This window comes from Tripterygium wilfordii, chromosome 13 (genome assembly GCF_013401445.1).
Source record: "Tripterygium wilfordii isolate XIE 37 chromosome 13, ASM1340144v1, whole genome shotgun sequence".
Classification (NCBI taxonomy): domain Eukaryota; kingdom Viridiplantae; phylum Streptophyta; class Magnoliopsida; order Celastrales; family Celastraceae; genus Tripterygium; species Tripterygium wilfordii.
The window spans coordinates 711,012-724,996 of NC_052244.1; the positions used below are offsets into that span (position 1 = coordinate 711,012).

The following is a 13,985-nucleotide window of genomic DNA, read 5'->3' on the forward strand; positions in this document are numbered from 1 at the left end:
AACAAATAACAAAGAAGCGTGTATTCCACGCTTGGGTATTGAGAGTTGGATTAAAGTCTCTATATTTATTGGGGAGACCGGGACGGGGGTTCCATGTAACTGATGAATACCTATCACATGGGATGGAAGCCAAAGTCTAGCATCATAAATTTGAGTCGAATTCTCTATTGAAAATCCAGGTTGACAATAGGAGGTTTATCCTCCCTTATAAGCTAGACTCCAAACCCACTATCTTTCGATAAAAAATTCTCATCAGTAGCCTTCGACGTATTAAAATTGCAACAGAAAATGAAATCAAAGCGAACAATTATAATAAAAGGTAATTAATGAAGAAATTAAATTCTCTGACTTCTTACTGGGATTTGATCCATTTCGATCCGATGTCATTTACTATCCTTGCATATATCCATAGATGTATTTTGGTGTTTTTGAAGATAGATTATGAGGGTTTTTTTAATCGAAAACTACAAATTCGCTTTTTAGATATTGAATATGAACTTAAATTCGGGTTATTAGTTTTGCGTATAAATAAATTTATTACTTGACGACATGATAAATTGAGTAAAAACCTAACACGTAGCAACAAACATATTGATCCGAGTGGAAATCGATTCAGAATATCTCGAGTCTCTATGGTTTAATTCTAGAGAAATTCACCAAATGGACTATAACCCAAATGGCTGTGACATTATGACATTAATACGTGACATTGTCTTTACTATTGATATGATTTTTTTTACTGTAATGTTTTGCTGTATATTTGTAACCTTGGCCTTAAAGCCGAGTGTGTGTAATGACTAATGGGGTTATAAAAAGCAAGGTCCATGGTTAGGTCCATTCCTTTGAGATCAAAACGAAGTCTCTGTCGCTTAGATCTCTAAATTCTCCTCTCACACACTCAAATCCACAGACCAAACGTAGACCCAGGAATCGAATCATAAGTGGAGTACAGGGAATTTGGGTTTCAGTCTCTCTCACCCTTTTCAAACCCAAAGCGCAAGAAAAAAACAATAAAGCAAAGCAATTTTATATACACACACATAAAGAGTTAAAGACTAGTCACTATACGGTCACTACTATTTACTAGAGAGAGTATAGTTTTGTTTGTGTATATATGTAGGAGGAAAAAGGGGTCTTTTTCTTCAACCTCGGCCAATGACCCATTGAAACGACGCCCAGAATTTTTATTTCTACTTTCCTGCTTTTGAGGGACTCGCCGTCTTTGGGGTTCAGTACTGCGCCTTTTGTCTCTGCATACTGGTGGATGCATTAAACAGAGGAGCTTTTACTAATACAGAGATTCGTTGCGGAGATCTTTAATTCGTGTAATAAATTATCGGGGCATTTTAAGTGAAATCTTGTACTGAAACTCTCTCTCTCTCTCTGCCTTTTTCTTCATACTTTACACTGTTTTGGGTTAACAGACATCCGCAGCTTCTTCAATCCGAAAGAGACTTAACGAACAAGGTTAGTTCAATGTTAATAATACTGGGTTTTTCTTCAATTCAATCTAGTTAGTGAGAAAAGGTGTCAGTTCTTGTTTGTTTCTGGACTTTTTTTGGGGGTTTGGGTAGGGAATTTGTGATGTTTCTGGATCTGGGATCTCATTGGCTTTCGTTTTCTGGGTCTGCGTTTTTCGGGTTTTCAATGATAGTTTTCTTTTTCTTTTGTCTCATATAGTGTCTTTTATATGTTTCAGATCTGCCAGAATTCAGAGTCGCCTTTAGAACAATACGAAGACAATGTTGGCTCAGAAGCAAGCAGAGGAAGCAATAGTGGTCTCCAACTTCACCGAAACAGAGCATGATCAAGGCAAGGAAGCCGAAGAGACCCAACTTGACAATGAATCTGTACTTAGCGTCAAGAACCTCCTCTGGCATGGCGGCTCTGCTTGGGATGCCTGGTTCAGCTGTGCCTCCAATCAAGTACTTATTCAACCATTTCTATCCATTTTACATCAAACCCAGCTCGTGATTACTTAAATACTTCTGAAGAAACTAACCAATCTTGGTTTTGTGATCTTTTCAGGTGGCGCAAGTGTTGTTGACACTGCCTTACTCTTTCTCCCAACTGGGTATGCTATCAGGGATCATACTACAAATCTTCTATGGCCTATTGGGAAGCTGGACTGCATACCTTATTAGTGTTCTGTATGTTGAATACAGAAGCAGAAAAGAGAAAGAGAACGTTAGCTTCAAGAATCATGTGATACAGGTTTGTTTTTGTCCACCGCCATCGATTCCTAATCTTCTAGTTAAAAGATCTCTCTCAACACTACTACAGTATTACTCTCTTTTTTGACCTGCAGTGGTTTGAAGTACTAGATGGGTTGTTGGGTCCATACTGGAAGGCAGTGGGTCTAGCCTTCAACTGTACTTTTCTCCTCTTTGGATCTGTAATTCAACTAATAGCCTGTGCAAGGTAACACCTTTGATCATATTTATACCAAAATAAGGTAAAATCACAACTGGGTTTCATTCAATATTGACATCTCTGTTTTGTTTCTGCAGTAACATCTACTACATCAATGATAACTTGGACAAGAGGACGTGGACATATATCTTTGGAGCCTGCTGTGCTACAACAGTATTCATTCCTTCCTTTCATAATTACCGTATTTGGTCATTTCTCGGCCTTGGAATGACCACTTACACTGCTTGGTACTTGACCATAGCTGCTGCAGTTCATGGACAGGTTAAAAAAAACCCAGAACTTTCACCTTCTCTGTCATTGTAATTCGGTAACAATTACTTACTGTAATCAATCCACGGTGACTTTTCAGAAGGAAGGAGTTGTACATTCTGGACCAAAAAAGCTGGTTCTTTACTTCACCGGCGCCACCAATATACTCTACACTTTCGGTGGACACGCTGTTACTGTGTAAGTGTATTTTTTGTATTTTATTTTATTTTTTACAATTGAAATTAATAATTAGCAAAATTTGATTTAATTTATTTATCAGGGAAATTATGCATGCTATGTGGAAGCCCCAGAAGTTCAAGTACATATACCTGATGGCTACCCTGTATGTTTTCACATTAACGCTTCCCTCAGCTGCCTCCGTTTACTGGGCCTTTGGCGATGAGTTACTCAACCATTCAAACGCCTTCTCCCTCCTTCCCAAGTCCGGCTGGCGTGACGCCGCCGTTATCTTAATGCTCATCCACCAGGTCTACCTTCTATACCCTGAAGGCTGAAATTAATCAAAAATTTCTTCTTTTATGTAGATTTACTGGAATGTGAAGAGTAAAAAAGTTTAAAAAAAACTTTGGATTTTTGTTGCAGTTTATTACATTTGGGTTCGCATGTACTCCACTGTACTTTGTGTGGGAGAAGGTGATTGGAATGCATGACACAAGGAGCATATGTTTAAGAGCATTGGCAAGGCTGCCTGTGGTGATTCCAATATGGTTCTTGGCCATTATCTTCCCCTTCTTTGGGCCAATCAATTCTGCTGTTGGTGCTCTTTTGGTTACCTTCACTGTCTATATTATCCCAGCTTTGGCACACATGCTCACCTACAGAAAAGCCTCTGCCAGACAGGTAAAATTAAACTTTTCCTTGTTTAAGGTATTGTGTATTCATTTCACGTTATATTCCCGCCTCTCTCACTAGAACCCATGACCCAAATAGGCAAATACCATCCAGACTAAATACACAATACCTTAACTTATAGACCGTATTTCGCCCCAACATTAGTTAAAGCCCAGAATTTGTGATTATCTTAATTGGGTAGAGGGTGTGTTGGTAATTTTGAAACCCATCCAGGATTGATGGGGAATCCCCAAATTCCATGAGAGATGGTGCAGCTAGCGTACAAGAGAGCATTTAAGACCAGGATTTGGAAATATTGAGATAGGTGGCCAGTCCTATTCATTTAGTTATATTCTACAGTTGGGAGTATTGTCTCTGAATGAGCTGGCTGACTTGACTAGCTTTTTCCTTTCATTCATTCAGTACTACAGAGTATCTAACTTTTTGTTTGGTTATTTTGTATGTGTTACAGAATGCTGCAGAGAAGCCTCCTCCATTTTTACCGAGCTGGACAGCCATGTATGTGCTTAACATTTTTATTGTGGTTTGGGTGTTTGTGGTTGGATTTGGGTTCGGTGGATGGGCCAGCATGACCAACTTTGTGAGGCAAGTGGACACTTTTGGGCTCTTCGCCAAGTGCTATCAGTGCAAGCCACCTTCGCCAACAGGAACAGGAACCGCACCACCTCTGCATCACTGATGAGCCTAATTGACTCGAAGGGAGCTATAGCCACGGTTCAGCTGAACGCAGTCTCATATTTTTGTATTATAGATGGGGATGTGCACAATGTCTTTCCCCTCACTACATGTGATCATGTGTGTTGGATTTCCTTCTTTTCTTTTTGATTTTTATATGTTAAATTCAGTTTTTTTTTTTATAAATTAGCGTGTTGAATTTGTGATGATTCCTTTGATATCAAAAAGGTGTAGGCTAATTAAATCAAATATATATGTTTTAGGGTTTTTCTTTTCTCTCCACCTTGATATTGTAGCGCGAATCTCTCTCGGTCCAAATTTTATAGATTTGGGAACTGGGAAGTTTTGGATTCGATCATCACTCAGCAATATTCTTATGATCACAATTTGGATTTTGACTCAATATATCATCGGGTGAAATTTCTATGTGCGAGGACTTTACATCCTGAGTTTACGCTCAAACATATTTGTTGTAGTCGTTATCGGTTAAAAAAAGTTCATAGGATATTGCAAAATTTTGTTCTTGTTTATGTTGAAAAGCTTGTAATGTCACTAGAACAAGCATTGTCAGAATGGTTTCTATCAAAGTGTGTTTTTTTCATTGCAGTATGGCTTCATCTGAAAGAGCTGATTGAATGTGAACCATAAAATGGACCCATGTTGGCTTGGATTCGACTGTGGAAGTGGGCCTTGGGCCCACAAACATTCACATGGGTTGCACGTTAGACCATTTGCTTGTCACGTGCCACTATTCACTCCTAAATATTCTCTTATTAATTTCACATGTCAACATGCATGAACCTTATATGCTAATTTAACCCACAAATCAAATCTTCTATAAGGAATTAATAAAAAAAAAATAAAAAATATATATATATATATATGTATATATATAAGGAATCAATAAATTATATGTGTGCTTAGTCTGCCCCTACGTGGGTTTGATTTGTGCCTACTGTGTGAGGCCTGTTGACACCTGTACTTTCATAAGCATGATCTGGTGGTGTGTCATATATTGTATTTGTATTTGTACTAAAAAAAAAAAATTATGTGTGTATAAACTATAAACCTCTTTGACTAATCTATGCTTCGAAAGTTAATTAATTTATTCTTCTTTTTTTTTTCAGCCTCGTATGCATCCAATTTAGGTGTCTAATTCTTGTTTATTTTTAAATTATTGAACAAAAAGTGTGTTAATGTCCTCTTTTGACAGTGCTGATCAGTGATCACTGACTGAAGCAGGCTTTGGTGGATCTAATTAATTGTTGGAGAAATACATAGTGAGAAAGCAATGGAATCAAGTATGATTGCTTATCTTTCGGGTTAATGAAACTTTTGATAATGAAAGAGTTGGCACGTTTTAACTCGTTCATCGAATGTTCAAACGATTTAGTAATTCGGACAAATTTTTTTAATTTTTTTGGATAGTCAATCCTTTTATGAGGTGAATAAAAGTCAGCTGTGGATTGCCGAATTGGAGGGTGTCAAAATTGTACACGTAATTATATTAGCTCAAGGTTTGCTACAATCCAACTCAAAATTTTCAATTGGGCAAGTAAGAATTGACATGTATTGGTCAATGTGTAAGATTAACATAAGTGGGTATTGATCTTGTGGTTGGTTAGTGACTTGGTAATCACATGTAATTGTAATTAAGTAGTTCGAAGTTTTGATACCCTGCAACATTTAATTGCTTGAAGGATAATCTTAGTAAGATTGCTCAAATAATTAGAGTTAGGTTAGTCAATAATACGGTCGAGTAGTCGGGCATTTACACTTATTAATAAAACCTAATTGCTTGATTAAAAATTCCTCAATTTGTACTCAACAAGATTGGTGCCCTAACTCTTAATTTATAAGCTACTTTTTAGTACTACTCAATCTACAATCAAAGTATTAATCTCTCCTTCCTAGGGCTGTTATTGGTATGGTAAATTATCCATTGGTATACCATTACCGACGTATTGGTTACCGAAAATAGTAAAAGACTGGTATACCGTTACCAATTGTTCGGTACGGTAAATTTACCGATGACTTCGGTAACGGTAACGGTAAGCAAAGTTCAAAACCGGTAAATTTCCCGATTACCGACATATATATTAAATATATATTAATATTATTTTTAGTTTTAGTTTTATTTAATTATGACTATTAGATTAATCTAATTTAATCTAGACCATTGATTATTTTTAGTGTTATCATTTATATATCACTCGTAGCAATTTCATTAACTTTAAAGCAGTGTTTGTTACATAACAAAATGTTTTGTTGGTATTGATTACAAGCTTTTCTTCTCTCTTTCCATTATGGTCTTTTATCTTTTATTTATCTTGTTTCTTCTAGCTTTCCTGCTGTAGAGTTTAAAACACTTCGGATACTAAAAATATTAGAAATTAATGAAATGAAAGATTTTTTGTTATAGATTGTTGGAATAATGTTATGTGAATTCTCCTTTCTTTTTTTCTCAGATTGATAGGTCCTTTATCTGATTCACATGTAGCACAATGATCCTTCTCATTAATCTATCAATTTTATTATTGGTATTGTAAACAAGATGAAAGTGTTATAGTCTCATACAATGATTATTAAGCACAATGCTACTTGATGCATTTTTTTCTTCTATTTTTTAAATAGGTTTTAAGAATTGGTAAAATTACCAATTACCGACTTACCATTACCGATCGATCGGTATACCGACCATCGGTATACCGACTCTTTCGGTAACGGTAATGGTAACATTTTTTGAGTTACCAAAAGAATTGGTATGGTAACGGTATTCCTTGTTTGGTAACGGTAACCGTACCAATAACAGCTCTACTCCTTCCTCTGCAAGATTGCCTCTCTTAGTATAACGCCACAATCTAGTGTAGCTTAGATTGTAACATACAATTATTAATGAGTCGGCAGCGCAACTTGTGGATTAAAAATAGGATTGTGAATTAAGGAAGTTAATTGCATAGAACATGCGTATGCATGTGAGGATTCAAATTATTAAAAAAAAGGAATGACATTTTTGTTGCCATTATGGTAAGATCTAAATCTTGTGAAGGGGGCAATAGCCTAGTTGGTTATTTTGTTGTTAGTGTGGACATCTGGCGTTTGAAACCGTTTAGGGGCATGGGGCGATAGTCCAATTGGTTATCTAGTTGTTAGGAGTTTCGTATGGGGTATTTTCTAGAGATACCCACATCGTGGGCTTGTCCCGCCTGTGGGGCTTACACACATGGATTTCAGTCCAATATTATCTATCTCCAAGGTAGAGTGTGTCAACTTAACGGTCCGAGTTTAAACTCTCTATGTTCAAAGGGTACGCTGAGCCAAATCGTTTTTGAAATCTAAATGTTGTCCCGAGTATTAGACTCGTATTAGTATTTCACCAGCATCTTCAGGCCCATTTGAGCCGATCCAAATAATCAATAATGGTCCAAGTTTTGTAGGGCCCATTTTAACATGTCTAGTCTTACTGGGTTGGCCCGTGCATAAATCTCATATACTGGTCCGTCTCATATAGATTGGCTGGAACCGCTGGGTTAATGTTATAAATGGGCCGGGCTTATGTTCATTTGGTTTACTCCTGGGCTTACTTTTGTGTTGGCCCGTATTATCTCTACTGAGCCCATTTTCCGTTAACTAGCGGCCCAGGCCCAGAAAAGAGAAGGTGATTTCCCCGTCTGATCCAGAAGAAAATAGAACAGCCATGGCGTCGTAACAGGAATCAGAGCTCCACCGGCACCAATGACTCCTCAATGCTCTCTTCTTCGCAATCCTCAGGTCTAGGCGTCCCTCTCTTCCACTCCACGTCTTCACTCTCGCTCTCTGCCACTCCCCCATCATCCGTCCCTCTCGGTTCGTAAGCACAATTGATCCTCTCCATCACAAATTGTTTTCGTACTCATGTTGATGATATCGTTGATTTGTAATTTCTTATTGCTACAGTGGTACTGTGGCCGAGGCGATAGGAAAACCGCGAAAGGAAAGCGTTTCAATAACTCTTTTGGCAATGTGAGTAGCTTCTCCTTCGAATTTAACTATAATTTTCTTTTCTGCGAGTATTTTTGATGGTGTTCGCTTCATGAATTTAGGTTCTGATATTGATTATGTTGAATTGTTGTAGGCGAGGCCTCGGGACAAGAAGAAAGGAGGAGGACCGCCCGGGGTACCGCTCTCTCCTTCTGCACCAAAGAAAGATCTGTTCGAAGACGCTGACGTTGTTAAGATGGAAATTGACGAGTCACTGCTTTCGAACTAGTCAAGTAAGCTTAATTATGTTGTCGTTTATTCTAATCTGCAAACCTCGAAGTGGTTGTTTCCCTTCTTCTATGGAAGTTGCTTTTATGAATGAGTAGTTTGCTGCTGATTACAGATTTATCCATGCTAGTTCCTTTCTGTTGCTCATATTTGAATTACTTTTTTTGTGATCGAGAACCACATGCTATATGAGACTAAACTCGGGCCTGTCAGACCCTTGCGCACAAACATATTTGAATTACATTAGAAATAAATAACTTAATCCGAAAGTAGTATATCAATTCATGTTGTACATACTGAAAATTTGGAGATTATAAAGTACTGGAATTGGAGATTATAAGTTCAAAATATTCTACCACAAATCATGATCCGAATCCGTTTAAATAACCTAAACCGGAACCTAAACCCTTTGAATCTCCACAAACGAAATCCTGGTAATCTCCTGAATGACCTTTTTCTGGTCAATGTTCGGTTTCTTCTCTGTTGCTTCCTATCCTGGAACCCAAACTTCACATCCATGAAACTACCTTCTGAGGCAAATTTACTCAGTCCATCAACCGGAAAATCACTGTAAGTTCCAAACTGCTCAATAGAAGCCCACGGATCGTGCATTTGTTCATCATCTGTATCACTGCCCCATAAAGGAATGGACTTGACCATAGGTGGACCACTGTAATGTTCAAAATGAGTTTCTAAACTAGTATGTTCCATATCAAACAACCTCCTTAAAGATGTGCTTCCATTTTTCATCAGATTTAACAAGCTGTCGTTCCGGCAGGACGAAGAGGCTGAAAAAGAGCAGGCAGAAGAAGCTGAAGAAGACAAGGATGACAAATGTGATGAAGACCAATATAAGGATTTCTGGTGCTCTATTATCCTCCTGATCATCTCCTTTTGAGCTTCTTTGTTGATGATAGACACGGTATCTTCACCATTTTCTTCTTGAATCTCTGATTCCATAGCTGTTTAAAGCAAAATAGACAACAAAAAATGTTTTAGTTCTTGGTGGGGAAGAGGACCTTCTATTGAGTTATAAAAAGACAAATGAATGAACCTGCTAGCTTATAAATAAAGTAGTACTAATTGCATTCCTTAACGATAAAACCAAATAAAGAAAACTATACACAATCAGACAAGGATTGGCTAAAGATTATTCTAACCACTTGTTGTTGGATATTGTATGAGCAATGGGCCCACTTTGGGTATCAATTAATGTGGGACACACATGTCCATGGGATAGGTTTGTGTTGGAAAAATGTTTGTCTCCAAAAAGTAAATGAACATAGTATATTGAGATTATGAAAATCGATATCGGGTGAATGATAAATTGTTTTTAAAGTATCAACATGAAGTACATATGTGTTGGTGAAAGAGCCCAAATGCACATTAGAGAAATAAAACCTCTTGAGAGACTTTGTAAGCTCACTCCTTGCACAATGGGTTGAGTCAAAACACACACGCGCATGGGGTTATGGGTTAAAATTGCCGGCCTTGTTCGAGTATTGCGGTGTATAAACCTTCCAATTATTTTATCAACAGAGCATACGATGACAATGATGTTAATAAAAATGCCATCTTTAATTAATATCTTAAGCAGAGGTTAAATTCATCTATTCAAATTTTCAACGTAGGCCAGTATTTCATTTTCATTCAATACATTCAAGTAAATAGAATATGTTAAGCAGAGGTCAACTTCATATATTCAAAATTTCAAAGTGGGCCAGTATTTCGTTTTCATTTAATACATTCAAAGTAAATATCATCTCACGGGACTTCACATCTAGCTTTTATACTTCTCAGTGAAATCCAGACCCACAAATACTGTATTTACATTGACTCTGGATGATCTGATTTTCCAAAAAAATGATGAAGCTTTCTTGGTGCAGCATTTCGATTAAGTTGGTATTTGTTCTTCCTGGAATTCTTCTTTTAAGCATGAGCTGTTACTTGGAATCTGCAGCACAACCTAGTTTCGCAAATGAAATGGACTATTCTGCATTACTTGATTTCAAGAATCTGATAGTTCAAGATCCAAACCAAATAATGAGCTCCTGGAATGGTTCAATACATTTCTGCAACTGGGTTGGTGTTACCTGCAGTTCATCTGATGGACGAATCATACTATTGAACTTGGCATCTCTTGGCCTAGCTGGGTCTGTAGCACCTTCTATAGGGAACCTCACATACCTTACTGAAATCAACCTTGCAAACAACAGCTTTCATGGCGAAATTCCGCAAGAAATGGGACGTCTGCTGCACCTAGAGAAGGTAAATATGAGCCACAATAACTTGGGTGGAAATATTCCAGCTAATCTTACACATTGTACAGAATTAAGGGAATTTGATATGATGTTCAATGAGCTTGTGGGGCAGATCCCTGACCAGCTTAGTACCTTGTCAAAATTAGTCGTTCTGAATCTGGGGGGCAATGACCTTAATGGAAATATCCCAGCTTGGATAGGTAACTTCTCTTCTCTGCGACGTCTTTTCCTTACAAGGAATGATTTCCAAGGAAGTATACCTGATGAACTTGGGTATCTATCGAACTTGGGCTATTTACAGCTTTATGGAAACAATCTGTCTGGTATGATCCCTTCATCAATTTATAATATTTCTTCCTTATACTATTTCTCTGTTACTCAAAACCAACTGCACGGCCGATTGCCTCTGGATGTCGGCCTTACACTTCCTAAGCTGGAGATACTTGCTGGTGGGGTTAATAGTTTTACAGGACCTATACCTGAGTCTTTGTCAAATGCTTCTGGATTGCAAGTGCTTGATTTTGCTGAAAATGGTCTCACTGGGACAATTCCAGGAAGCCTAGGAAGCTTGAAAGATTTAATTAGGCTTAACTTTGATGAAAATAGCCTCAGTGGTGACTTGGGTTTTCTTAGTGATTTGGCTAATTGTACTAGTATTCAGGTATTGGGTCTTGCGTATAATCGTTTTGGAGGAGAATTGCCTAGCTCCATAGCAAATCTTTCAATTTGGTTAAGTAGATTAACCATAGGAGGCAATGTTCTTCGTGGGAGCATCCCTGTTGGGATTGAGAACTTTCTTGACTTGACCCTTTTGGGATTGGAAAGGAACAATTTGAGTGGAAGTATTCCCGAGGTTATAGGAAAATTTCAGAAGTTAGAAGGTCTGGAATTGAATTATAACAGATTTTCAGGGTTAATTCCATCCTCTTTTGGTAACTTGACAAAATTGACAAGGCTTTATCTGGATGAGAACATATTGGAAGGAAACATACCTCCAAGTCTTGGAAACTGCACAAGTTTGCAGGATCTGAATTTCTCAAGTAACAAGCTTAATGGCACCATACCCAAGCAGTTCATTGGCCTTTCCTCCCTTTCAATTGCTTTGGACATGTCTCATAATTCTTTGACTGGTTCACTTCCACCTGAAGTGGGCAACTTGAAGAATCTTGTGGAACTGGACCTATCCTATAACAGATTATCAGGTCTAATTCCCAGCGGACTTGGCAGTTGTATTAGTTTGGAACGTCTGCAGTTGGATGATAACGTGTTTAACGGAACGGTACCTCAATCTTTGGAAACTTTAAAAGGTTTAGTAGATCTTGACCTTTCACACAATAGCTTGTCAGGCCAGATTCCTGAATTTCTCATCAAGTTTTCAGCTCTAAGGCATCTTGATCTTTCTTACAATGACTTTGAAGGTGAAGTGCTACAGGTAGGAATCTTTGCAAATGCAAGTTCTATTTCCATTAATGGAAATGATAAGCTCTGTGGTGGCATCACAGAATTGCTACTACAAAAATGCTCCTGGAAAAGAGATCGAAAGCGTCTCTCCGCCAAAGTAATTATTTTTGCAACTATTTCAGCCATCTTTGTATTTGGTCTTCTATGTTCTTTAGCCATATTTTGTGCTCTAAGAACAAAAAGGAGAAAATCAACTGCACTTTCCTCTGAAAAATGGCGGTTAGATTTATCTTATCAAGAACTCATGAAGTCAACAAATGGCTTCTCCTTGGAGAATTTGATTGGTTCAGGTAGCTTTGGTTCTGTGTTCAAGGGAATTCTTCCTGGTGATGGAAAAGCCATTGCAGTTAAGGTAATAAACCTTCAACAGCAAGGAGCCTTGAAAAGCTTCATTGATGAATGCAATGCTTTGAGAAATATTCGTCACCGTAACCTTCTGAAAGTCATTACTGCCTGCTCAAGCATTGATCATCAAGGTAATGAATTTAAAGCTCTGGTTTTTGATTTCATGCCCAACGGAAATTTAGACAAGTTGCTGCATCCAACCCCTTATGAGCACTGTCAAGCTATGAAACTGAGCCTTACTCAGAGGTTGAATATAGCTGTCGACGTTGCTTCTGCTCTTGATTACCTCCATAACGATTGTGACATGCCAATTGTTCACTGTGACCTGAAGCCAAGCAATGTCCTCCTTGACGAAGATATGACTGCACATATTGGTGACTTTGGATTGGCAAGGTTCCTCTCTGAAGCATCAAAATATTCCTCCAAAGATCAAACCCTCTCAACTGGCGCTGGACTAAAGGGTTCAATTGGCTACATCCCTCCAGGTACCATAACTTTTATAGATATAACCAACTGGGCTATTGCTCCATGGTTTAATCACATATCTCTGCTAAAGAAGATAACCCGTCTTTCAAATGCATGTATTTGTATTCTAATATGGAAACTAATTGCAGAGTATGGCATGAGCAGCCATGTTTCCATACTGGGCGACATCTACAGCTATGGGATACTGTTGCTGGAGATGTTTACAGGGAAAAGACCAAGTGATGACATGTTTACATATGGTACAAGCATTCAAGAGTTTGTCTCTTTGGCTTTGCCTGAACGTGTCATGGAGCTTGTAGACCCAACAATGCTCTTTGGGAAAGAAAATGATGATGAAGTGGAAAATGAAGATTACTTGGAAGCAGAAGAGACCTGCCTCAGCACCAGAAGTACAATAGAGGAATGCTTGGTTTCTGTGATGAGAATTGGGCTTTTATGTTCTGCAACATTACCAGCAAATCGGATGGCCATGAACATTGTTGTCAATAAGTTGCATGCCATTAGAGACTCGTTGATCCAAGAACCATATTTGAAGTACAGGAAACCACACACAGGTTAAGGAAATGGATTTGTGATACTCACAAGATCCTCTGGGATGTTGTACTTGTACAGTTTGTGTACAGTGGTGATCCATCATATATCCCATGACAACTGAATCTTAATAATACATACTATTCCATATATAATATATTGATATTTATGCATTTCATCACCAGCTCTCTATATCACGCTAACAACAAGTAAGACTAAGTTGAAGCTCATGAGGGAGAAATGAGGCTCCTAAGTCCTAACCCTTTCTCGGAAGTGGGCAGACTCACGAAATCAAGAAAACCCTAGGGAAATCCTTGTGCACAAAAATATAACCAACTGTACCCCGTAGTGTAGTATTGTATGAGTTGTTGCCTTTCACATACTTCTAACCTGCTTAGTTGGTGTATAGTTCTTGAGAGATCT

General features: G+C 38.0%; 3 protein-coding genes across 4 annotated transcripts; all 3 read left to right on the forward strand.

Moving 5' to 3' along the window:
- Positions 1–991: 991 nt before the first annotated feature.
- Positions 992–4,512, forward strand: LOC120011703 (auxin transporter-like protein 2). The gene is made up of 9 exons (XM_038862802.1): positions 992–1,467; positions 1,700–1,925; positions 2,029–2,214; positions 2,309–2,421; positions 2,511–2,694; positions 2,783–2,880; positions 2,963–3,170; positions 3,286–3,543; positions 4,007–4,512. Exons 2-9 carry the CDS (start codon positions 1,743–1,745, stop codon positions 4,232–4,234), a joined length of 1,458 nt encoding a protein of 485 aa, XP_038718730.1. The 5' UTR covers positions 992–1,467; positions 1,700–1,742; the 3' UTR covers positions 4,235–4,512.
- A 3,460-nt stretch (positions 4,513–7,972) lies between these two features.
- LOC120013914 (30S ribosomal protein S31, chloroplastic-like) lies at positions 7,973–9,491 on the forward strand (the record flags this gene model as incomplete). The annotated part of the gene is made up of 4 exons (XM_038865895.1): positions 7,973–8,080; positions 8,167–8,232; positions 8,345–8,483; positions 9,232–9,491. Coding segments are annotated over 3 exons (309 nt in total), but the record flags the coding sequence as incomplete, so codon positions are not given.
- On the forward strand, positions 9,270–13,744 carry LOC120011881 (putative receptor-like protein kinase At3g47110). Of its 2 annotated transcripts, XM_038863036.1 has the most exons (3): positions 9,270–9,400; positions 10,365–13,030; positions 13,160–13,744. In XM_038863036.1, exons 2-3 carry the CDS (start codon positions 10,414–10,416, stop codon positions 13,588–13,590), a joined length of 3,048 nt encoding a protein of 1,015 aa, XP_038718964.1. In that variant the 5' UTR covers positions 9,270–9,400; positions 10,365–10,413; the 3' UTR covers positions 13,591–13,744. The 2 variants fall into 2 exon arrangements, with proteins under 2 accessions (XP_038718964.1, XP_038718963.1); XM_038863035.1 differs by lacking the exon at positions 9,270–9,400 and having other exon boundaries at positions 10,063–13,030.
- Positions 13,745–13,985: the final 241 nt, after the last annotated feature.